General features: G+C 41.9%; 3 protein-coding genes across 3 annotated transcripts; 1 reads left to right on the top strand and 2 right to left on the bottom strand.

The window, feature by feature from the left end:
• Positions 1–1342: 1342 nt before the first annotated feature.
• LOC129338826 (olfactory receptor 5V1-like) lies at positions 1343–2308 on the bottom strand. The gene has a single exon (XM_054993333.1). The coding sequence runs from the start codon at positions 2273–2275 to the stop codon at positions 1343–1345; it is 933 nt and encodes a 310-aa protein (XP_054849308.1). The 5' UTR covers positions 2276–2308.
• Positions 2309–5982: 3674 nt separating this feature from the next.
• Positions 5983–6942, bottom strand: LOC129338863 (olfactory receptor 5V1-like). The gene has a single exon (XM_054993386.1). It carries the CDS (start codon positions 6940–6942, stop codon positions 5983–5985), a length of 960 nt encoding a protein of 319 aa, XP_054849361.1.
• Positions 6943–23253: 16311 nt separating this feature from the next.
• LOC129340166 (olfactory receptor 5A2-like) lies at positions 23254–24183 on the top strand. Its single transcript, XM_054994776.1, has one exon. It carries the CDS (start codon positions 23266–23268, stop codon positions 24181–24183), a length of 918 nt encoding a protein of 305 aa, XP_054850751.1. The 5' UTR covers positions 23254–23265.
• Positions 24184–24921: the final 738 nt, after the last annotated feature.

Genomic DNA, 24921 nt, shown 5'->3' with positions numbered 1-24921 from the left:
TAGCCTAACCTACCTGACAGGGGAAAAGAGCAAGAGTCCAGTAGCAGCTATAAAACTAACAAAATTAGTGGTAGGGAATAAGCTTTTGTGAGCCATAGCTCACTTTTTCAGGTAGCTGAAGTTCCTGTTGGGGAGAATGGTGGAGAAAAAATGAAATAGGCAAGTAAGGAACCTTCCCTGCTTTCAGTGACCAAAATGAATCAGGGGCTGGTATGGGGGGGTGGGCAGCTGTTATCCATTCTGTCAGAAGGCTGCACATGCACTGAACGCTTGCACCTACCACCTTTCAAAACGGCAAATAATGCCCACCCCTGCAGCTCCCAAGTTGCCAAAAACTGTGCAGGGGGGAAGGCAAGAGTGTCTCCTCCCTTTCACGACCGTCCTGATGAGAATTAGGCCTGACTACTGGAATTGCTACTGAAACTTGCAGCTGTAAAGTGTAACTTGTGTAAAAAGTAATTGGGCTCTGAGGAGGAGAATTGAGTAAACTGGTGTAAGCCAAGGTGTAAGCCCAACACTTGCCAAAAGAAAGGGAAAAAATATAGAATAACACCCCCAAAAGCAAAGTGAATCTGTGCTTCAGAGGCAACACTCTCTCTCTACAAGTCTACCCTGTCTGTTGTATCCTCCTGTCAAAAATAAAGCACTTGAGCCAACTTTCACAAGGATTTAAGAATTTCAAATCAATTAATGGTTAATTTTTCCAGGGGGGTGATAGTGATTAGAAAAACTCTTAAAGTAAAATTAAAAACTCCAAGCAACAAAGTCATTAAACAAACATGTTGTTACTGTGTTACTATGCTTTCATACTTGGTACTGCACTATCACCAAGCACCTCATTGACTGTAGTGAATGGAGTAGATTTGTCGAGATTTTCCAAATAGATTGCTGCAGATGTGCATCAGCTAAAGAACAAACTCAGGAAATTAAACTGCCCTTAAACCAAAATAGAGCCCTGATGTCTTCTTTGGAATGTGGTTTAAAATGAACTAAGGGTCTCACTGTAGCAATAATCCGAAAAACACTTAAGTGAAAATTCCAAATCTAAAAAGATTAAGACATTTCTAGTTTCATTTTTTTGGAAAATGTGTGAATTTCAAAAAGTTTTGATAAAGTACAGTCAACCCTTTCCATAAAACCACGAACATTCTTTTTCTCCCTGGTACATGAGTGCACACACATACACAGACACTCAAAAGGAAATGCATTTTTTTCTGTTTAAAAGAATTTTAATCACATTTCATCAGCATACATCATAGAGTTTGGACAATTTAACTGTTGTGAACCTCAAGGAAGGGATAAATGGATGCATTTAAAAATCATGATAAACATACCCTTGCTTTCATTTTGAATACATTTTCCCCATAAAGATTCTTTTTAGAGCACCTTTTATATCCTTGTTTCTCAAGGTATAGATCAGAGGGTTTAACATGGGTGTGACAATGCTGTGAAGGACAGAAATTAATCTGTCTTTATCTAACGAATAAGTTGATATTGGCCGGACATAAGTGAAGATGGAGCTTCCATAATACATGAGGACAATAGTCAGGTGTGAGGCACAAGTGGAGAAGGCTTTGAGTCTTCCTTCAGAGGAGCTTATCTTCAGGATAGTGGAGATGATGTAGACATAAGAGAGAACAATGCAAACAAATGGAGTCCATCCTATGAAGACACCAATCACAAGAAGAATGATCTCATTGAGGGTGGTGTCCCCACAGGATAGCAGTAGGAGGGGAGGGATGTCACAAAAGAAATAGTTGAGTCCATTGGCTCCACAGAAAGGCAAGCGGAAAGTGAAATAGGTGTGCAAAGCTGAATTGAGAAAACCACTTGCCCAGGAGGCACCAGCCAACTGGAGGCAAAGTTCTTTTCTCATCATGACTGTATAGTGCAAAGGGTGGCAGATAGCTACAAAACGATCATAGGCCATAGCCGCGAGAAGAATGCATTCAGTACCCACAAACGAGAGAAAGAAATAGAGCTGAATCACACAGCCAGCATATGTGATGCTCTTCATCTCAGACAGCAGGTGCACCAGCATCTGAGGGACATTGGTGGTTGTATAACAGATGTCCAGAAATGAGAGGTTCCCTAGGAAGAAGTACATGGGTGTGTGAAGCTGAGGATCCATGCAGGCAATGGTAATGATTGAGATGTTCCCTGCCAAAGTACAGATGTAAGTGATGAGAAAGATAAAGAAAAGCAGGGGCTGGAGGTCCTGTAAACTAGAGAACCCTAAGATGAGGAATTCAGCCAGAGCTGTTTCATTGATCATTGTTTTGGAGTCCCTCTGTTCTTCAATCTGGACAATGAGGGGAAAAAATTGACAAAATATTTTTGTACTACAACGCAATGTCTTCATCTTTAATTGATCTGTTATTCTGCATTCTATATGTGCATGCATCCCTAAAGTCCAAAGAGAAATGTGTTGAAGGATATCTAGAAGGCACTTAGCAGCTTTAGGGTTTCATAAAGCTGCTTTTCCATCTCCAGACCCCACCCTAGGCTCCAACCCCAAACACTCAGAATTGGCAGTCCTAGGCCCCTTAGAAAATAGACGAGTTAAAAAAAATCTTAACAAATGAGTCAATATTATGTTCATTGCTGCATACATTTTCACAAAACCTCTACTTATTTGTATACCTCTTTTCCATATGTTACATTTTTATTGACTGCTGGGTCTACCAACTGTACCATCCAGGTATGTATGCCTAGTTTAGTGTTACCTATCCTTTCCCATAGTACCTGTTTCTCAGTAACCAATGATGCTCTCCCAATCCAAGCTTGTTGTTCTGGAAAGGGCTATTTTACACACATTTGTATGTCTGGATTTGTACCCATCTCTTCCCAGAGTTCAGCAACAGCCTAAACCAGAAGAAAATTCCAAATCAAAATACTCATTATTAAAATTCACCCCAACAGACTATGCCTGATTTCACATGTGCCAGATCTCTACACTTTCATGTATATGCAGGTATGGGAACAGAAATGCTAAAGTGAAATGGACATTGCATAGTCACTTGCAGTGATTCCTTGAGTTAGAAATAGCTCAGCTCCAATTGCAGAAATAACAGCAGATGGTATTGTGCATTGTCAAGTTCATGCTGCAAAGTGAACTGATAAAGCAGAGGAGCTGGCTGCATCAGTGTTAAATGAGGATAAATCACAGTTAAAACATTAGCATGAATGGATACATTCAGCCAAGCAAAACCTCAGCATTTCTAAAATACAGAGGTATAAAACAAAGCATAATCATTTTCTAATACCACCACCAAATCTCTGTGTTAGAGGAAGTACAAAGGCTTGAACAAAACAATATAGAAGTATCATAAAAACTGACAGGAATTTATTCCATGGTAAGATTTTGTTGACAGGGATCTACTCTGTCAGATGCAACATAAAAAATTTGTGGGGTCCTGTCTGCACAAGCTTATTCTGCAATACAATTTCTTCACCTTTAAACTGCCATTAGACTCCTGCTTGCTTTTCTGCAATTAAGAGGCTATACCAGGTGGGGACTGCAGACCTCCTAGAGTTAAAACTGACCTGCAGACAGATCAGTTCCTCTGGACAAAACAGTGCACTGGAGGATGGACTCCATGGCATTTACCCTGCTGAGATCTATCCCCTCCCCAAACTCTGCTCTACTCACAAGTCTCCAGAAATTTCTCAACCCTACCTCTGAAGCAGAAAGCCCAAGAATCAGGAATGCCACACACCAGGTCCAAATCTTCTCCAGGTCAGCTTTAATTCAAATCCAAACTTATTGAAGAAATCATCATAAATCTTTGGCATTTAAAGGAGCAAGGTGTCTGCATCCTGTACCTCGATTTTGCTTGCACTCTTCTGTTGCTTAGCTTTGCATGCTTGCCCCAAGATCTCGCTCAACTTTCACTTATGTATGTTTCAGAGACCACATGAGAATTAGTTGCTAATTAATTTCTGCCACATTGTTGCCAACAGCCTGCAATGCCTTTGATGATGATAATGATTCAAGGCATTCGCTTTCCATGGGGGCTGCATGTGCACTCCAGTCACTAGACAGAAAATTAGTGGTATTGAACTCAGTTGCATTATGTATATGGTTGCCTGCCTTTATTAGCACGATATAATTAAGGATGAATTAATCTTTCAAGATTTTGGTAGTGGTGGTGGAGTCCTTTACCTAAACTACATTATCTATTCCTTTCTAAAGAAAGCTTTATCTGGGAAGGTCTCCCAGACACTTTAATATGCCCCCTACCTTAATATCTATTGACTAATCTACATCCTTACTTTTATGCTTTTTCTAATCAGGTACATGTTTCTACCAAGTCGCATCAGGATCAGATTAATTGCTGCTTGTGTTTTCTAGTGCTACAATGAAGTGACACTACACCAAGATAAGTCATTAATACCAATGCATAAATACAAACGGTCTAATCAAAAGAGGGACTGGTGGAATCTGCGTATGATCCCCTTAATCCACTTTGAGGAATCCTTTCTGGGAAGAAATTCTTTTACACAATCCCTCTTTGTTCTGGTTGTAAAAATATCATTGCTTGAACATTAAAAGTAATGAATGAAATTTAGAGAACATTTTATGTATTCAGATACCACTTAAATCAGGACCCATGCAACGTACATCTCCCATTTGGTTAAATCAAACCAACTTTTGTGCTAGTCAAGGGAGGAGGGACCCACTTTGATCACCAAGTCAGTTTATACTGGGGATCAAGGGTCCTGCATAGACAACAGGAACTAGGATTATGGACCATATTAAGAAGGAGAACTGGGTAAGATTGAGTGAAAAGGGTGGCTGGATGAACGCTGCTCATAGAGAGAAGTTGGTATATATATTGTAATGTTCTGTCTCTCTTGTTTGTTTTTTGTTTGTTTGTCCAACTTCAATTTTTATTTTGCTGGATTTGGTTCAGAGTTCCAGAAACTGCTTTCATGACGTGAACCAGAGAGTTCTGTGTGCAATTTCCACTTGTTTTTTTCCATTATCCACTCCCCTGCTTAGATCATCCAGACGTCGCGCAAAACTCGCGCGAGAAAACGCGATATTTCGTGTTTTCTGCACAACGACGCGCAACGACGCGCGACGTTTCGCGAGGCGGGGGGCCGTCTGGAAACGGCCCAGGTCAAAAGTTGTTTACAGCATAATAAAATATACAGTTCCCTAAAAGTTTAACAATTAATACCAGGTAAAAATGAAAGCCTCAGTATCATTTACAGCAACAACATAACCACTGCTTTCTGAAGGCCCCCGCCATAAACTTGCTATTACTTCATCCACCCATTACAAGTTCACTTTAAAGAAAGTTTTTACAACCTTTACAAAAACTAGTGAGATTACCTTCATTATTTCAATGAGGAGATTGTTCCACAAAACAGATATTTTACTACAATTGAATGCATATTACTGTTTCACATCTATTTATGTCATTCCAGAAATACCTCAGCACCTTTTTATTCCGTGACTCATCTGATAGTATGGATGACAAGGGGGCATGGCAGAGTGGTGCTATAATGTTATAGATCTAGGTTCCTCAAAGAGAGGGCAGGAGAGAAATAGTAAGAAAGGTCCTCTGTGTCTGCTGTTCCACAAGGACACAGGTGCTATGCATTCAAACTTGGGGATAAACTGGGTGCTGAATTTGGAATGCCTTTAAAACACAGTGTGAACATTGAAATTTGGAACCATCTGAGGTGGCTTAGTAGAATCTTTAATTTAATTTAATTTAATTATTGAATCATTTGTAGGTATGATACAACTACACATTTTATATATTTTATACAAACATAAACACTGTACTTTTTGATTTGAATATGTTTTCCCATTTAAGATTCTATTTAAAACACCTTCAATATTCTTGTTTCTCAAGGTATAGATCAAAGGGTTTAAAATGGGTAAGTGACAATGCTGTATTCTAATTTAATTATAGAATACTTTCAGGATAGGATATAACTACACATTTTATATAAACATATGTGCTTTCAATTTGAATACATTTTCCTCATTAAGATTCTATTTAAAGCACCTTTAATATCCTTGTTTCTCAAGGTATAAATCAAAGGGTTTAACATGGGTGTGACAATGCTGTAAAGGACAGAAATAAATCTGTCTTTATCTAATGAGTATGTTGATATTGGCCGGACATAGGTGAAGATGGCACTCCCATAATACATGAGGACAATAGTCAGGTGTGAGGCACAAGTGGAGAAGGCTTTGAGTCTTCCTTCAGAGGAGCTTATCTTCAGGATAGCGGAGATGATGTAGACGTAAGAGAGAACAATGCAAACAAATGGAGTCCATCCTATGAAGACACCAACCACAAGAAGAATGATCTCATTGGGGGTGGTGTCCCCACAGGAAAGGTTCAAGAGTGGAGGGATGTCACAAAAGAAATAGTTGAGTTTATTGGCCCCACAGAAAGGCAAGTGGAAAGTGAAATAGGTGTGCAAAGCTGAATTGAGAAAACCACTTGCCCAGGAGACACCAGCCAACTGGAGGCAAAGTTCTTTTCTCATCGTGACTGTATAGTGCAAAGGGTGACAGATAGCTACAAAACGATCATAGGCCATGGTGGCCAGAAGAATGCACTCGGTACCCACAAAAGAGATGAAGAAGAAGAGCTGAATCACACAGCCAGCATATGTGATACTCTTCATCTCAGACAGCAGGTGCACTAGCATCTGAGGGACATTGGTTGTTGTATAACAGATGTCCAGAAACGAGAGGTTCCCTAGGAAGAAGTACATGGGTGTGTGAAGCTGAGGATCCATGCAGGCAATGGTAATGATTGAGATGTTCCCCGCCAAAGTACAGATGTAAGTGATGAGAAAGATAAAGAAAAGCAGGGGCTGAAGGTCCTGTAAACTAGAGAACCCTAAGATGAGGAATTCAGTCAGAGCTGTTTCATTGACCATTGTTATGGAGTCCTTCTGCTCTTCCATCTGGAAAAAGAAGAAAAATGAACAACACCATTACAGTACTACAAACAAATGCCTTCCTCTTTGATTGATCTGTAAATCTGCATTCTATATGTGTGTACATCCCTGAAGGCCAAAGAGAAGTGTGTTGATGGATATCTAGCAGGCACTTAACTTCCTTAGGGATTTGTGAAACTTCTTTTTCAGGACTACAATATGTTTAATCAAGTCAGCTCAGTGAAGCTCCATAATGTGGTATGTCCTTCCCTAATTTTGCAGCCTTGTCAAAATAGATCAAACATTTGATTACAGCTAAAGTAGACCTATAAAAATTATCCTTTCCTGCTGAGCACTTTGGAGTGAGGATACCTGGACTGCAATTCCCACTCTTCCATAAAGCTAACTAGATGATTTTGGCTAGTGGGAAATCTTTATATGATATCCTGAACTTGAATACAATACATTTCAAAATCAAAAGTTATGTTCCATTGATGAGAAATAAACCCTGCAATATTCAACCGTAGAGATGTGAGGAAATTTTGGGGACCTGTAAAATTGTACAATTTGTACACATTTTCATCTAATGAAGCTTTAGAACTCCCCTCTGTCTCTCCACACAGGTACTGCTGCTTGCTAGCCTGGCTATTTCACTGGGGCACCATGCAGGGAGGCATGAGCCTCTCAGCATAAGCCGAAGGGCGAGCGCCAAAGGGTTCTTGGCCCATGGCTCTTAGCCCGGGGAATGCGGCCCGGGACCAGCCATCAGCTGCACGAGTTAGAGCTTACGAGATGATAGGAGGAACATCACTATATTATGAATTGCATTTAGGATGGGTGCAACACCTCTTTGACACTGCTGCTCAGCTATACCATGATTGTAGCCTAGTCTGTTGCTTACACTGAGACCACCAGTATGTTGAGACTCCAATAAGTTGGCTGTACGGTCCAGTCCTGAGCTTCCTACTTACTACTTACTTACATGGTGAAAATGTCTGTCAAATGTACTATTCAAGTGCAATTGGGAGCTGGTAAATATGGGAGTGGGACTCACCAAAGGCACCCAGCATAGCACAGTAACGCTCGCTGTTTATCCAACCTCTCTAGGATTCCACCTGTTTACAGTGGGGCTGGTTCCATCCCCACCCACCCTCTGCTACACTAATCCTATGCAATGCCAGATCTGTTAGGAACAAGATTGCATGCATTGCTGGGATGTTGCAGGAAGACAAAATTGATGTGGCTTGTCTAACAGAGACATGGCTGCAGGAAAATGATGAGGTATGCCATTTTTTTAATCAGTTTTTTGCTGATAAAATAGCATGCGTACGCTCTGATCTAGATGCTGGATGTAATGCAAATGAGATAGGAGAAATGTTTAATACACCATCTGGCCTACATTGAGACTGCTTTGAGACAATTACAATGACAGACCTTAACAGGATCCTGGCATCTATGAAAGCTGCTACTTGTGTGCTTGATCATTGCCCTTCTTGGTTGTTAAAATCAAGTAAAGATCACATAAGTGAAGCGCTGAGATCTATTATAAATCAATCACTAACTGAGAGCAGAACCACAAGTGACAAAAGGCACAGATTGGACACTTGTCTGCTTCCCTCAAGTTTTGATGGGAAATGTAGGCATCCTGGTCTCGCAGCTTCGATCTCTGACTGCTGTCCAATGGACTTTTCAACTGTCACTTGTCCAACATTCCGCCAAGTTGCCTACATTTCCCATCAAAACTTGAGGGAAGCAGACAAGTGTCCAATCTGTGCCTTTTGTCACTTGTGGTTCTGCTCTCAGGGCACCTTCTCCTGGCCACTCAAACAGGCAGTTATCCGCCTGCTAATTAAAAAAACATCCCTAGACATAACTGATGTGGCCAATTATGGCCCAATCTCTAACCTGCCTTTTCTGGGCAAAGTGATTGAGAGGGAAGTAGCTAACCAACTTCAGATCTTCTTGGAAAACTCTAGTGCTCTAGACACTTTCCAGTCTGGATTCAGGCCAGTGCATGGGACACAGACAGCACTAGTAGCGTTAGTGGATGACCTCTGTCTGAATATAGACAAAGGTCATGCCTCCTTATTGCTCTTCCTGGATCAGTCTGCAGCCTAGACACAGTAGACCATGCCATCATGTTGAGGCATTTAGAAACAGAAGTGGGCATTAAAGGAGATGCCCTGGACTGGTTTAAATAGTTTCTCATGGAACAGACTCAAAGGGTTGCCGTCGGAGATCAGCTATCTCCAGAATGGTAACTAACTTGTGGGGTTCTGCAGGGTGCAGTCTTATCTCTCATGTTATTCAACCTCTATGTAAAACCTTTAGGAGAATTCATTCACAGCAGATGACACGCATCTCTATATCTCACTATCCAGGTCCCCACAGGATGCAATAGAAATCTTAGATCGCTGCCTGACAGCCATGGTGAACTGGCTGAAAAATAACAAATTGAAATTGAACCCAGACAAGACTGAAGTGATGCTTGTTGGGAGAGCAGAGATCTTGAAAAACATTGTACTCCTCATTTTCGATGGAGTTTGTCTGACCCTCGCAGACTTGGTTAAGAGCCTAGGGGTTATACTGGATCCAGCACTACTACTAGAAAAACAAGTTAAGGCAGCCACAAAAAATGCTTACTACAATTCCACTCTAGCCTGGAAAATGGCTTCTTACCTTGACTCCGCCGACCTGGTCACCTGGATCCACACTATGGTAACATCAAAACTTGACTTTGTAATGCCCTATGCATTGGTATCCCATCTAAGTTAACTAGGAGGCTCCAATTGGTGCAGAATGCTGTGGCTCGACTATTAGCAGGAGCGAGCAGGAGCATGAACATCACTCCCATCCTACAGTCACTCCACTGGCTACCCATCAGTTACCATGCTCAGTTCAAAGTATTAGTTATTACATACAAAGCTCTTCATGGGCTTGGCCCAGCATACCTATGAGAACATCTCTCTCCTTTTGTCCTTCCATGGCAGCTTCGCTCATCTGAACAGGGTCTCTTGCAGGTGCTGGCCTGTACGTGGGCAAAATCAACAGCAGCCCGCACACGGGCTTTCTCTGTGGTGGGCACCACCCTATGGAATGGTCTGTCTGAGGACATCAGAAGATCCCCCACTCTCCTGGCTTTCCGCAAATGATGCAAAACTGAATTATTCAAGAAGGCTTTTTACTCAGACCAGAGGGAAGTATTATAGGGAGGGCTCTCAAATGCTTTGCTAATGAGTTAGGGACCATAGACTTCACCACTAGGTTGCCTTGCATATTATCTGTTGCTCAAATATGTACTCTTATAATACCTGTACTTCATGTTTATCTAATGTCAGTCCTAGAATTGATTATGTTCTGTTTCAGCAATTCTTCAACTCTGTTTTGGATCCTTACTAATGCTACATCTTTGTAAAATCCTATGGCATTGTTTTGGAAATGTCCTTAACACTGTATAGAAATGTTCTTGATACTGTATGGAAATGTTCCTGATACTGACTGTACTAATCTCACACTATGTAATCTGCCTTGAGTCTCAGTGAGAAAGGCGGACTATAAATAACTTTGTAAATCTATATATAAAAAGACAAGTGCCCTGGACATAGAAATGTGAAATTTGGGCAGGATGCTCCTTTTGTGATGTAGAGGCTCACTAAGAAGGGATTTTAAGAAATTCGCCCCCTAAGAGGGTAAAAGGGGGTAAAATGTGTTTTCCCATAGGGATACAGCTTCTCTGTGTGGCTGACAGGCATCTCCTCCCCTGCCAACTGTCAACTCATCCCTGATTGGGCTAGCTTTCAGGGTCATTTGCATATGGGGCCAACATTCTAAATAGCTCCTAAGGGAGTTGTTGAATGTGTCCTAAGGTAAAATGCACCTTCCAGTCTTCCCCTAGTTCATTAGGGTTGCAAATCTCCCTGTGGTGTAAGGTTGCCAGCCTCCAGGTGGTGGCTGGAGATCTCCCAGAATTACAACTTATCTCCAGGTGACAGAGATCAGTTCCCCTGGAGAAAATGGCTGCTTTGGAGAGTGGACTCTATGGTATTATACCATTCTGAGGCCCCTCCCCAAACCCCACCTGGACCTGGTAATCCTACTGTGAGGCCTGCCTGCTCGCACCTCCCCCCCCCCCGATGGGTCAGCTATGGAACTGTGTTCTGAGGTAAAAATTAAATCAAGGAAACTGCAGTCAGTTGAAGAAAGACAGTACAAGACTCCTGAAAAGGGATTTTATATAAAAGTCAGTATGGCAACTGAGTTTTTAAATGTTCATGGGGAGATGGTGCATGACCATTCTAGGGGCCATTTCAATGCGAACCTCTCACATGAACCTGCTGCAGTGCCCAGCACACCACCCCTCCCTCAGTCCAATTCCACCTCACACCTCTTGCAGCCATCACCTCTTACTGCCCCCAAGAAGCCTCCTGGCAGACATTGTGTAAGATATACTGATGCTAAAAGGAGGAAGCAATTTAGAGATGCGACAAAGAAATATGCACATCGTACTCATGAGGTGCACTGAGCAGCAGTGGCCAAGTACCAGCAAGTCCCAAATCCAAGGGAAAGATGACCATCCCTGCAGGCCTGGACACAGTAGTGATGATGACCCTAGCAGACCTAACAGCCACAATATACCCTGATATTGTCACTATCACAGAGAAGTCCATGGATGGGCTGTGCAGACATGCCATTCTGACCCCCAGGAATGACAAGGCTGCCATCATTAATGAAACACAACTTAATTCCCTCAAAGGGGCAGAAATGGAGTGAAATCTGTGGACTCAGTGGTGCAAATGGATGATGCGGTCCACTACCCTGTGGAGTTCCTCAACCTGCTCAACCCTCCTGGCTTCCAAGCCCACAAGCTTTTCCTCAAAGTGGGGGCTCCAAAGTGGGGGAAAACCACCAAAGAGGTCTACGAAAAGGTCATTCAGTAGAAAAGAAAAGGTTGCACGTATTTTTCCACGTTATTTATTACACTACAATCTTTTCCTTTTAAAAATCTCTTCAATAAATGTTACATTTTGAAATTCACTTCATCAGTTTTAGGCATCAATGTGCTTCGCTTTATTCAAATACTTTTGTGAAGCTCAGGTACTATGCTATTATACTACAAAACCAACTCAACCTCCCCACCCCCAACCAAAAAAGTTACATACCCATAAATATTATAACTGGATTTAAAGTAGTTAAATACCATAATGATGCATGGGCATCAAGCTAGCAATAAAATAAAATAAATATTCTTTCTTACTGAGTAGCATGAATTACACTGCAGTGATAAGCATAAAAGGGTGTACCCTTTTCTTCTATAGACCAACACACAAATCACTGACTCCTGAGTATTCAATTATTTATTAATTTAAAATATGTATATCCCTCCTTAACTCCTTAGAAACAATGCAACACAGTTGTGTGTAGCTATGAGCACACATGTACTTTCTGACTTATGGCAACTGACTTATGGCAACCCCAGCAACGGGCTTTCAAGGCAAGTTAGAAGGAGATGTGGTTTGCCATTGCCTTTCTCTGCAATCTTCCTTGGTGGTCTTCCATCCATGGACCAGCCCTAGTTACCTTCCAAGTTCTGACAAGATCAGGCAATACCATACCATTCCACATCCCAACACAGAAACCAAAAACAACGACATAACAGCCCATTGATAAAGTAAAAGCACCACACTGTTTAAAAACACACACGTTTACATAACAAACTCAACCTTATTATTCATATCTTATTAATGTAATATATTCTTCTCAACCAATAGCAATGTCTTATTACTCATATTTTCCACACCCATTTTTATACCCACTATACTTCAAAAACTTTCTTTCAATAGTAAATCTCTCATAAATATTTGTCTGAATTAAAAGTTTTGGTTTGTTTACAAGCTGTTCACGTTTTCTTTATTTGTATTATTTTCACATGATAAAAAGATCTTCAAACAAGTGGGCAAACCAAAGTGAGAGAAAGGGAGAGGAAGAAAATGAAGAAGAAATGGAAGGAGGGAGAAAATAAAAGAAGAGAGGAAAATGGGCTAGTGTGGTGTAGTAATTAATGGCCTGGACTAGATAGAGAAGATGTGGATTTAAACCCCTACTCAACTGTCTATGTTTATCCTATAATTCAACCAAATAAACATACGTTGTTCCCCCAATCCTATTTTATTCTTACAACAATCCTATGAAGCAGAACAGTGTGTCAGAATGATTGGCCCAAATCATACAATGGGCTTCATGGCTGAGTGGGAATTTGAACCTCAGTCTTCCTATTATTGTTCAATCAGTTTAACCACTATAGCACCCTGACCATGAAGTTTACCAGATGACCTTGAGCCAATCACTCTCCCTCAGCTTAATCTACTTTACAGATTCATTGTAAGGATAAAATGGAGAACAGATGATCAGATACTCAGGTAAGCCTTAGAGGAAAGATGGGATAAAAACTGGCACATGTCTTGACCCTCAGTTAACTATACATATTTTATGTTTACACTTCTCACTCCACCCCTTGATTTTATATCCTTGGCTTCTGGGTTCATCAACTGTGCCATCTAGGTATTTATTCCCAAACTTTTATTAGCCTCTCTTCATCCATGGCCGTTGTTCCTGAAAGGTGACTTTACACATATTTAAAGGTGTGGATTCATACCCCACTCTCAGCAACAGCCTAAATAATGAAAATTTAAAAATCAAACTATTCATTATTAAAATTCAACCCAGCAGAAGGTGCCTGATGTCATATGCCAAGACTTTGCTGTATGTGTGTCTGACTGTAAACATGTGTGTGTGCAGGTATGCAACTAGAAATGGTAATGTGAAATAGACACTTTGAAAAGTCAGATGCAGTGATTGTTTAGATCATGGACATTAGGAGTAGTTTAGCTGTGATCACAGTAAGGTATTCTGTTGTGCACTACCCAGTTTATGATATAAAGAAATGGGTTTCTGAAATACAGATGTTCAAAATCAGTAGTAACACCAGGGAAGCTGCTATACAAAACATTACCATGCATATATATATATTTAGCTGAGCAAAAGTGCAGCATTCCTGAAACAAATTGATTTCTGAAATAAATCCACATAGAGGACATATAAAAGCCTGAATATACTGGAATCAACTGCTCCCCTAAAGATAGACAAGAGTTTATTCCAGCATAACTTTTCTATGGCCGTTTCCACACACATTGAATAATGCACTTTCAATGCACTTTAGTTATCCTTTAGAAGTGGATTTTTTGTTCCACACATGGAAAATCAGTTATAAATGTTCACTAAAGCGTATTGAAAGTGCATTATCCAACATGTGTGGAAGCAGCCATTGACAAGAGTTTACTTCATCTGATGCAACATAGTTGGTTCTTACAAGGCAGTTATTTGTGGGATTTGGTGTGCAAAAGATTATACTGGAATAAAATTTTGTTAATTATGGCTGCTTCCACATGCGTTGGATAATCCACTTTCAATACTCATTAGTGAACATTTGAAACTGATTTTCCATGTGTGGAACAAAAAATCCACTTCTAAAGGATTGTGAAAGTGCATTGAAAGTGCATTATTCAATGTGTGTGGAAATGGCCTCTCAAAATGCCATTAGACTCTTGTTTGGTTTTGCTGCAACTGACTAATATGGCTACTCCTATGGAAGAAGAAAATCCCAAGAAGAAAGCATGCAACACACAAGGCCCAAGTCTACTCTAGTGTGATTTATATACAGATTCAGAAATCATCATAGTCTAGTGGCATTAAAAGAGTCAGTGCATTGGATCTTAAAACTTGTTTCCACTTGCATTCCTCCCTCTCCAGTTTGGAGACAGCCTTCAGCTACTGAAACACATTCCTGTAGTATTAGACATTTCTTTGCATACAGGATCAATGCCTTCCAAGGAGCCAAAATTGCCTGGCACCAGAGAAACATGTCCCAAAGTGGAAGACCATCTCTGCACCAGGAGAAACATGGTATAATACCTACTACAGAATCTTTACCATTGTAAAAGAACATACTTTGTGAAGACACATACATCCTAGATAATTAATGACTGCATGATGGATTCAGACTTACCTGTTGCCATGATCAAAAATAATCCAAACAGACAAAGAAAATTACTATAGACCTGCACATTGAGCTAGAAGTTAACTCTGTTCCAAAGTGGGTGATAAATTGTTGGTTAGCATCAAACGCTTTCTTTGGGATCTCTAAGAACTTTTACTTATATATGTCTCAGAGACCACATGAGATTTATACTGTAATGCTGAACAGAGTTATCTCTGTATAAATCCATCGACTGTAGTAGATTCAGGAGGGTGTAACTCTTCTTAGGATTGCATTATTAGTTCCTTATTAGTTTTTGCTGCTTTAATGCCAGGTATAATAATGATTCCAGGTTGTAGCTTTCCAAGGACTCAGCTAGTATACACCAGTGATACGACAAAGAATCAATATATTGTACTCACCTGTGTTTGCATGTTGTTGTCTGACTTCAGAAGTATGGGACAATTTAGGATGAATGAATCTCTCAAGAATCATTCCTTTTCCTGGTGCCATTAAAAAACTAACTTCATACAAATCATTCATACTACATGACTTTTTAAAGAAATCTGGGAGGTAGCGAGGGGAGGGGCATGTTGTGGGTTGATTGCCACCTTCAATTTGGATCAGATTCAGCCACCTTGCTAAACCTTGCCCAAATTATTTCTTTTACACAACCTCATCACACATGGCTTTTGTCCATGTAGATCCCATGGTCCAGGTTACAGCTTTTTGGGAGGCAAAGTTACAGAATGGGTGTTTTCTTACATATACCTGTCACTATTATGGTCACCTAATAATAATACGGACGTATGGGATACAGTGCTGACGCAGAACATTCCAATAAGCTTTTCAATAACCTTAGCTAACTTCACTTAGCATATTTGCATATTATTCATGCTTGTATATTAATCGCATTTGTCCTGACTGTTACAATAAGCACATATACACATATATCTAGTAGAACCAAAGTATATAAGCACCTGATTCTAGCTTTAGGCATGCACATCCATATGGATAAGTCTCTCTACCTCTCACTCATACAAAAGGGTCAGTGTTAGACCTTCCCCGACATTCCTTTAGAATTCTTGATCTGACACTAAAAGGTGAAGGCAGTCTTGCGGTTTGGGTTCTGGCTATAGTTAACTGATAATGGGAAGCTAGAAGGAGAAAATGATAACTCTTTATTAGCAAGGCCAGCAATAGATTAGGAAAAGACTTGTAAAAGCAAAAACATCCTCAGTAATTCAAAATCAAGTTATGGCCATGGGAGAAACTCCCCCTTGCTACACAGACAGATTTATGGCGGGTAAGAAAATTTATTTGTTTTGAGAAGCCCCTGGCCCCCGAACTCACCGGAGCTGGCGTTTGTGGGGCACGCGGGGTGGGGAGGAAGCAGGATCATCCTCCCGGGGCCGGCTCCGCGGCAAAGTGCAAGGCTGCAAAACCACATGCTTTGCACGCTTTGAATTATCCAGCCAGCCAATCAGAGGGACCGGCTGGGTTTCAGGAAGGTGGGAGCCGTTGCTGGACCTGAGAAGCTGAGGCTTCTATCAGGTCCTCCCACCTCCTATATATAGGAGCCGGCCCCAGGATCCCCGTAGTTGGCTCCGGTGTGGCAATCCCCTCCCTCCCGTAAGTTATGTTAGTGTTGTAGGGGTCTGGGGGGACTAGGAAGCCAGTTATGAGAATTGTATTAGTTTTGTGATCGTTCAGCCGATGACATTGGCTTATGTGCATTTAATTGGATTTATGGAAGAATTTTGGACAATGTTCTGTGGTTTTCTGTCACAACTTTAGGTCTGGCGGTTTGGGCGTTGGGCACCGATCCCTTGGGGGGAAACAGTACCTGCGTGGCACTGTTTTCCCCATAGATGGGGATCCCCATAGGGGATCCTGGACCAGGCATGGCAGCGGTAAGCCCAGCTCGGGGGCGGACGGAGCATGCCTGTGCCCAGGTGACAGGGAACTACGCAGAGGCTACCGCCCAGTGTGGCTCCATTAACCGTCATCCTGCAGTTTCCTCTTTCAGCAGGCAGGCTGAAAAGGTGAGGTCACCGGCTGTCAGGTGGGTCAGCCGATGCTGGGATCCGTGCCCTACGTGGCCATCGCTCCTTTCTGTTATGTAATCAATAAAGTTGTGGCCTGTTTTCATCCACCATTAAGCGTCAGCATATTTTTCCTGCACTAGTGACCCAGGCCCATAGAGCTGGCACCGCAAACACATCCCCTGCCCTTGAAAAACTGACAGTCTCCCAAACAACAGATATCAGAGGTGCCAGTGAGGTGGATGTTCTTTGAAACACTAAATAATTACTAATGTGTAAATGGACAGCCCAAAGTTTTAATTGACCAATGGAATTTTGCCAGTCTATCGATATGTTTAAACTTTTCAACCAATTATGTTTCTCTCATTGAAATATTTACTAATGAATCTGAAGGCATAAAATTTCATGTATTTGCTTTAGAAGCCAAGAAGAGCAGGTTTCTGGGTACCTTTTAGCCTTGTTTAATTCTTCTTCTATTGCTTGTAGAAACAATACACTATCTCGATGGTTGTTGGGGGTTTTCCGGGCTGTATTGCCGTGGTCTTGGCATTGTAGTTCCTGACGTTTCGCCAGCAGCTGTGGCTGGCATCTTCAGAGGTGTAGCACCAAAAGACAGAGATCTCTCAGTGAGATCTCTCAGTGAGAGATCTCTGTCTTTTGGTGCTACACCTCTGAAGATGCCAGCCACAGCTGCTGGCGAAACGTCAGGAACTACAATGCCAAGACCACGGCAATACAGCCCGGAAAACCCCCAACAACCATCGTTCTCCGGCCGTGAAAGCCTTCGACAATACACTATCTCCTTTATTAGACTTCATTCTGCCTGTGTATTCATTTCTTTTCATTGGCTAGGATACACAGACACACACATTTTTGTGTACAACAAAGTGAACTCTCTTCTGTCTTTTTTACCAGTGGAAAAGCCGGCTGGATCCAACTTTTTATTTTATTATAATCAGGTACAATTTTCTACTAGACAACCTCTCGAAGGATCAGACCATTAGCTGCTCTGATTCTATTACAACAGCGGACAGGTACTACACCAAGATAAGATTTTAATATTAATGCATAAATCCTTGATGTCTAATTGAAAAGAGAGACTGATGGAATCTGTAAATGATCCCAAGCCACTCTAAGGAATTACCTCTGGGACAAAATTCTTTTACATGTCTCTACTTTGTTATGGTTGTAAAAATGTCATGGCTTGGATGTTAAAAATAGTGGATGGAATTCAGAAAACATTGTATATATTCAGATAACATTAAGATATAGTTTTCTGTGCAATCTTACTTTGTCAAATTGCACAGGGAAGCCATTAACATTCATAAGCATAAGCACAATTTCAACAGGAAAGGTTTAAGAATGCCAAGACCACAGCCGTACAGCCTGGAAAATCTTCTACAAATAGTGTTCTCCAGCCGTGAAAGCCTTCGATAATATATAAATACATTTGAGTACCATGTAGCCAGCGTTTCTGCTCTGTTACCCAATTCACCTCCATACTACCAATCTTGCCCTTCATAGTTTTTGTCCTTACAAGATCATTGATCCCCATCTGAGAGTAGAGAGGGGGGAACACCTTCTTGCTTTTTCACCTGCAAAAAACCTGGCTGAATCTCATTCTTTAAAATGTAAATGTTATTTGCCCCTCCCGGTCTAAGTAAAAAGCAGACACAAAGATTGGGAATCAAAATTGGGCCACTTTATTAATTACAACATAAACTGTCCACACGGATCTAAATAACTAGTGGTACAGGTCAAGCCCTGGGGTCACACCAGACCTCCACCTTGACCTGTCCGGGAGAGCCCCCGCTGCCCTGGACTGACCCATACAAAATCATAGCTGTATTCAGTGGCCAGGCAAATGGTTCCCCCTCCAAGCCTGCAGCAGCACACCATAAAGCAGGAGGGCATTACTTGTACAGGAGAAGCCACCTGACAGTCTGCCCTTGCAACTGGCAGCTGTACAGCCTACCAGCTGCTCCTGACAGACCTCAATTCCCCAGCGATGAGGATGTGCCAAGGGGATCACCGACCTGCTCATTTTCCCATCCTAACTTGCCAGTGGCCAAACTATTTACAGCTCTACCGAACCAATTACATTATTCAATCCTGCAATGCAAGGTAGGCAAAAAACACCTCCCCTTATAAGACAATTAAGACAGGAGAAAAAAATTCCTACCTGGCCCTGACAAACGGTGACTGGCCAATCCTGCACTGCTATAGGGAGGGTGGGCGGGCTGAGCAACAAGGAGACTGCATACTGGTGCAGGGCATAGCAGGCTTATAAGCCTTTTGCTCTGCCTATTCAGCAAAGCCCCAGATGCCTGGGAAAGGTCTTGCTGCCTTTCCTTCTTATGGGGCAGCAAACATGGCCCCTGTCCAAGCCACGGTGCTGCCAGCTGGGAGGGCCGACTACAATACAAAGTCCATTGAACAAAATGGTCTTTTAGATACCTAATGTGGGATTGAGTTTGGGTGAGTTTTTCCCTCTCAATGTCACATCATCTAAGAGCCAGTTTGGTGTAGTGGTTAAGATCAGCAAGACTGTAATCTGGAGAACCAGGTTTGATTCTCCTCCACTTGAAGCTAGCTGGTTGATCTTGGGACAGTCACAGCTCTCTCAGAGCTCTCTCAGCCCCACCCACATCACAGAGTGACTGTTGTGGGGATAATATTAACATACTTTGTAAACCGCTCTGAGTGAGTGTTAAGTTGTACTGAATGTTGTTGTTGTTGTTGTTGTTGTTGTTGTTATTCTCACTGCAGCCCCCATCCTGCATGTCTTCTGCCCATTTGGCTCCCACAGTCCCCAGTATAGCCTTCTCAATGGTCAATTGGGTCCTTACCTCCTCTGAAAAGTGGTACACATCAACCTATTGTTTCTGCATGTTTATGGTCCAATCTGAACCTTCAGGAAGGGAGCATTTTTATTCCAACTCAAATAATTCATTCAGCAAAGTCAAAAAGGGGATTTTGAGAATCAAATTGGTAAGGATTAAAAATTTAACACCATCCCTAATGAAGATTCTGTTGAAAACAGTGGCAAGGCCTTGGGTTCTAATGTGTGGCAACTAGTGATGGGCAGGAACCGAAAAAAACCCGAACCATGTGGTTTGTGGTTCATTAAATTTCACAAACCATGAACCACAAACTTTCACGAACCTGCCCCTGGTTCACGAACCGGTTTGTTGGTTCGTGAAAACATCACATCCAGGTCAGAAAATCATCACTTCGCAAACAGAAGGTCACTTGTGGGCCAGCAGAAGTTCACTTCTGGGTCAGCAGAAGGTCTGCAGGAAGTCCATCCCCTGTTGCCTAGGGAACTGATTGATTGGCACCAGGCTGTCTGCAGTGACGAGCCAAAAAACGAACCAAAATGAACCAGCCTAAAGTTCATGGTGGTTCGTCAGAAATGGGATCTGACGAACCGTGGTTCGCGAACCACGAACCAACCTGGTTCATGATTAATTTTGGTTCATATTTCAGTTCGTGCCCATCTCTAGTGGCAACTTACCATGTGAACAGTGATGATTTTGTTCTGAAGCTCTGTGCCCTTACCAGGAGATTCCACTAATTAAAATAAGGGGATGCAGTGGTTCTCAGCATATGGTCATAATCCATGCGGTAATACTACTCTTTGCAGGTAAGGAAAAGAAGCTCACTGACTCACTGACGTACAAAGTTGCAGCTGGATGGGAAGGCTGGGGGGTGTAGCAAAGAACTTTGCCAAGGGGTACAGAGGGAGGAGTGCAGACGAAACCAGGCTCCTATCCTGCTGCCCACATGCTTGCCTCCTTTCTTGGAGGCAGCAGTGGAAGATTGGGTCTCACTCTTTTAGGATTGGTGCAGACACCAGCATGGTGGAAGCAGGATTTCCTATGTCTCGCATATAGTCCATTGGGCACTGGGCCTTGAAGGCATAGAAGGGATACTTATGGAACCAGGCCAGTGCTAATGTTTCTTTGTTCTAGTTGCACGCAATGGGTCCCTGAAGGCAGATGAGCTGGTGAGTGAGCACTGTGGTGGAGGTGGCATTGCATCTAACAGAATGGGACTGGATTGCCTGCATGGGCGTCAGTGTCCCCAAAAGATCATGGTTCAGTTTCCCAGGACCATATTGTGGCAGGCTAGGAAGGATTTTTTCCCTACTGGACCAGATTGACCAAGGACCCGGTTGGGGGGGGGGTCACCTTCCTTCAGGCTTCAGGGCTAGGGACAGAAGGGGAGTTCAACTGAGATTCAGTTGTTGAAGCACTGGAGCATTGGCTTTTGCAGACCTCCTCCTGTGGCAGTTTTGAGATATTGGGCCGGATCTTCTGGGATGAGTAGTACGGACTGGGCAGCTCACCCCACATGCGATATGGGGTGAAGTCGGAAGGTACGTGCCTGGGTGGGGGGCAATGCAGGCTTTGCTCTGGGTGGCAGGTGCTGTCTGGTGATGCTGGGTTGGTAGTACATCACCTGCCATCCCTTGGTACTCAGCAGGTGGGCTGGGGAGTAACCAACAAACCGTAATGGGTCCTTCGATACCACGGATCCATTGCCCTATGACTTATCAATGCTCCAATAGCTGTAATCAATAAAGTTGTGGCCCATTTCATAAAATAATGATGTGTTGTGTGTTTTTTGCCGAGAGCACCAGCCTCATCATTGGCCATATTGACGCAAAGGAGATTCAAAATGTTATTGTGCATTCCCACAAAAACTCTTAATTGCTCCAGTTTTTGTGTCAGACCTTTGTGCTCCATAGTATAGAATAATTACATCATTTTCATTGTGGTCTCCGAGACATGAAAAAAACAACAACTATATGGCATGTAATATCACCATGGTTGCCATGTTGTCCCCTTTGAAAGAGTGGGACAAACTGGATGTTCTGGGAAATTCTATACACTGTATCACCTAGTATGGTATATCAAACTCATTAAAGTATTCCCCCAATACTTGGCTTTTTATTTAATAGCCCTCAGGGGTATGAATTCCCTTTCAGAGATTACATAATCTTTATCTTCTTTTTAAAAACAGTTTTTGAGGATCTATTATTGCCTCAGTGATCTCACTATGAATGTAGCATGGTAAGAGGACATCTTGTGTAACAATGCTCATGGACATGCAAGAGTCCAAAGTCATATTTATGCTGAAGGATTATTCATTCTCAGGAAAAGCCATACTGCTGAAAAACAAGGAAAAACTCTTCTATATGAGGAACAATTCAACATCTACACTGATACGAAAGAGGGAAGCAAAGACATATTTCATGTAGGTAAGGGGAATTTTTGACTGCTAGTTCTTTCAGTGTATGAGGAGTGTCCAAGAGGGTGAGAAGAACCTACATTATGATCACTTTTGTTACTTTGTGTAGCCTATATTGTGTATAATTAATATGTTCACAAATTTATTCCCTGCTTTTTTCACCTCTGGGGTTGCTCTACAGCTGTGGTTATGTTCCAAAAAGAAAGCATCCTCAATACAAGGCTTATCTCGTGTAGTGTTTTGCTAATTTTTTTCAGGGAGGTTGAGCAAACTAGTTACATTGTGTTCTGGGAAGGGGAAGGAAGACAAGTTCTATTCCATTGACAGAATGGACAGCTATCCATTGACAGTTATCCATCAAAAAAACATTTAGTTTGGAGACAACCCAATGTTGTTCTCTGCTTCTCATGAATTGTATGTTCTCTGCTCAATGTTGTTCTCTGCTCCTCGTGAATTGTATAGTTTGTTTCTAATTAAACTCATTTTTTAACATCAAAAGATAATAACAACAACAACAACGTTCAATTTATATACCGCCCTTCAGGACAACTTAATGCCCACTCAGAGTGGTTTACAAAGTATGTTATTATTATCCCCACAACAAAACACCCTGTGAGGTGGGTGGGGCTGAGGGAGCTCCAGAGAACTGTGACTAGTCCAAGGTCACCCAGCTGGCTACAAGTGGAGGAGTGAGGAATCCAACCCGGCTCTCCAGATTAGAGTCCCGAGCTCTTAACGACTACACCAAACTGCCTCTCAAGATAAAGTCAGGTTAAGAGGACATGAAGTGTGACAAGTAATTTGTGGAGCTCAAAAACATACTGTTGACCAGACCAAAAGTCTTCAAATAACTGTAAATATCTCTATAGCCTTTGAAAGTACATGCACTTTTATTCTTATGTCTTAGTCTATTATAGCCAATAAGTAGTTTATTTGTTTAGCACTGTTCCCCTTAATTCATCATCTGATTTTTGAAATGTTTCTTTCCCAACCCTAGGCCTGCTATGAAAAAATACAATGGAAAACCAGACCACTGTAGCTGAGTTTGTACTTTTGGGACTTTCAGATGACAGAACAATCCAAGTTTTCCTGTTCTTGGTATTCTTACCTATCTACCTAATAACCCTGGTAGGGAATATGCTCATCATGGTGGTGATAAGAATTGATCCTCAACTACACACTCCAATGTATTTCTTTCTTAGTAATTTATCCTTCCTTGACATCTGCTATTCCTCTGTCACTGTTCCCAAGATGCTTGAGAACCTCCTTGCTACAAAGAAAACCATTTCTCTTGGTGGCTGCATTGCTCAGATCTTCTTCTTTACTTTCATGGTCGGAACGGAAGTCTTTCTACTCTCAGCAATGGCATATGACCGTTATGCTGCCATATGCAACCCGTTGAGGTATAGCACCATCATCAGCCACCGCATATGTGTTCAGATGGTGCTGGGTGCTTGGATATCTGGTTTCTTGGATTCTCTGGTCAATACTCTCTTTTTAATTAACTTGCACTTCTGTGGTCCCAGCTACATTAACCACTTTAGCTGTGAGTTGCCTTTGCTATTGCAGCTGTCTTGCACTAGTACCTTTGCCAATGAAATGGTAATTCTCACCTTCAGTATGACATTAGGGTTCGCCTCCCTCCTTCTCATTGTAGCTTCCTATGTTCGCATCATTGGCACCATTCTCATGATCAGCTCTTCGGAAGGGAAGCAAAAGGCATTTTCTACTTGTGTTTCCCACCTCTCAGTGGTCCTTCTGTTTTGTGGGGCAGCTATCATTAGGTACATGCGACCTGCCTCGGGTTATTCAGACACTTCAGACAAGCTTGTGTCAATTCAGTATAGCATCTTAACCCCAATGTTAAACCCCATCATATACAGCTTGAAAAACAAAGAAGTGAAAACAGCTGTAAGGAAACTATTTAAAAAATGATTTCATTTACAGATGTTCAATTTTGAAAGCATCTTATTGAAAAAGAATATTGTACAAATAAAGTCTCTATGTACCTTATGTGTTTGGAACATTTATCTTGGGGTATTTATTTGCAGTTGACTCTATATTTTGGAAGAATGATGTGTTTCATAGTTTTTCATTTAACACCTTTAAAGACTGATTGTCACTGGTTAGAGAGGGCGTTGTATATACCTTCATAAAAATGGCAGTATTTAGCAGATGCCCCTCTCCCATTATCAATGATGCCTTCTGAAAGTTCCTGATCATGGAGAGGGAAGGTTCACTCATGTGCTTGTTCAGTGAATGTGCAGGGCTTCATGTGTCCTGGGCTAGGAAGTCAAACTATTGGTCCCTTTAATTGACAGTGGCTTTCCAGGGTTTCCAGAGCATCTGCCAAGAAAACTTCATGGTGTGATATCCCCCATGGGTCAGTAATGATTTGGTGCTTGCACAGGGGACTACCTTTACCTTTCTTCCAGGGTATCCGGCAGAGGTCTTTCACATCATGTGCTACCTGATCCTTTTGACAGAAGATGCCAGGAACTTGACCCAGGACTTTGGGTGAGGAGACCAGATACTTTATCAAGGAGCCACATCTCCTTTCCCCCCAGAAGTGACATTAAAATCTTACATACAGCTGCCTTATACTGTCAGACCATTGGTTGAGCAAGGTCATTACTTTCTACTTTAAGTGACACCAGGTCTCCAGGGTCATAT

This window comes from Eublepharis macularius, chromosome 12, assembly GCF_028583425.1.
Source record: "Eublepharis macularius isolate TG4126 chromosome 12, MPM_Emac_v1.0, whole genome shotgun sequence".
In the NCBI taxonomy this organism is placed as follows: Eukaryota; Metazoa; Chordata; class Lepidosauria; order Squamata; family Eublepharidae; genus Eublepharis; species Eublepharis macularius.
Note: the sequence above shows the minus strand (reverse complement) of the source record. Positions and strands in the feature narration are given on the sequence as shown.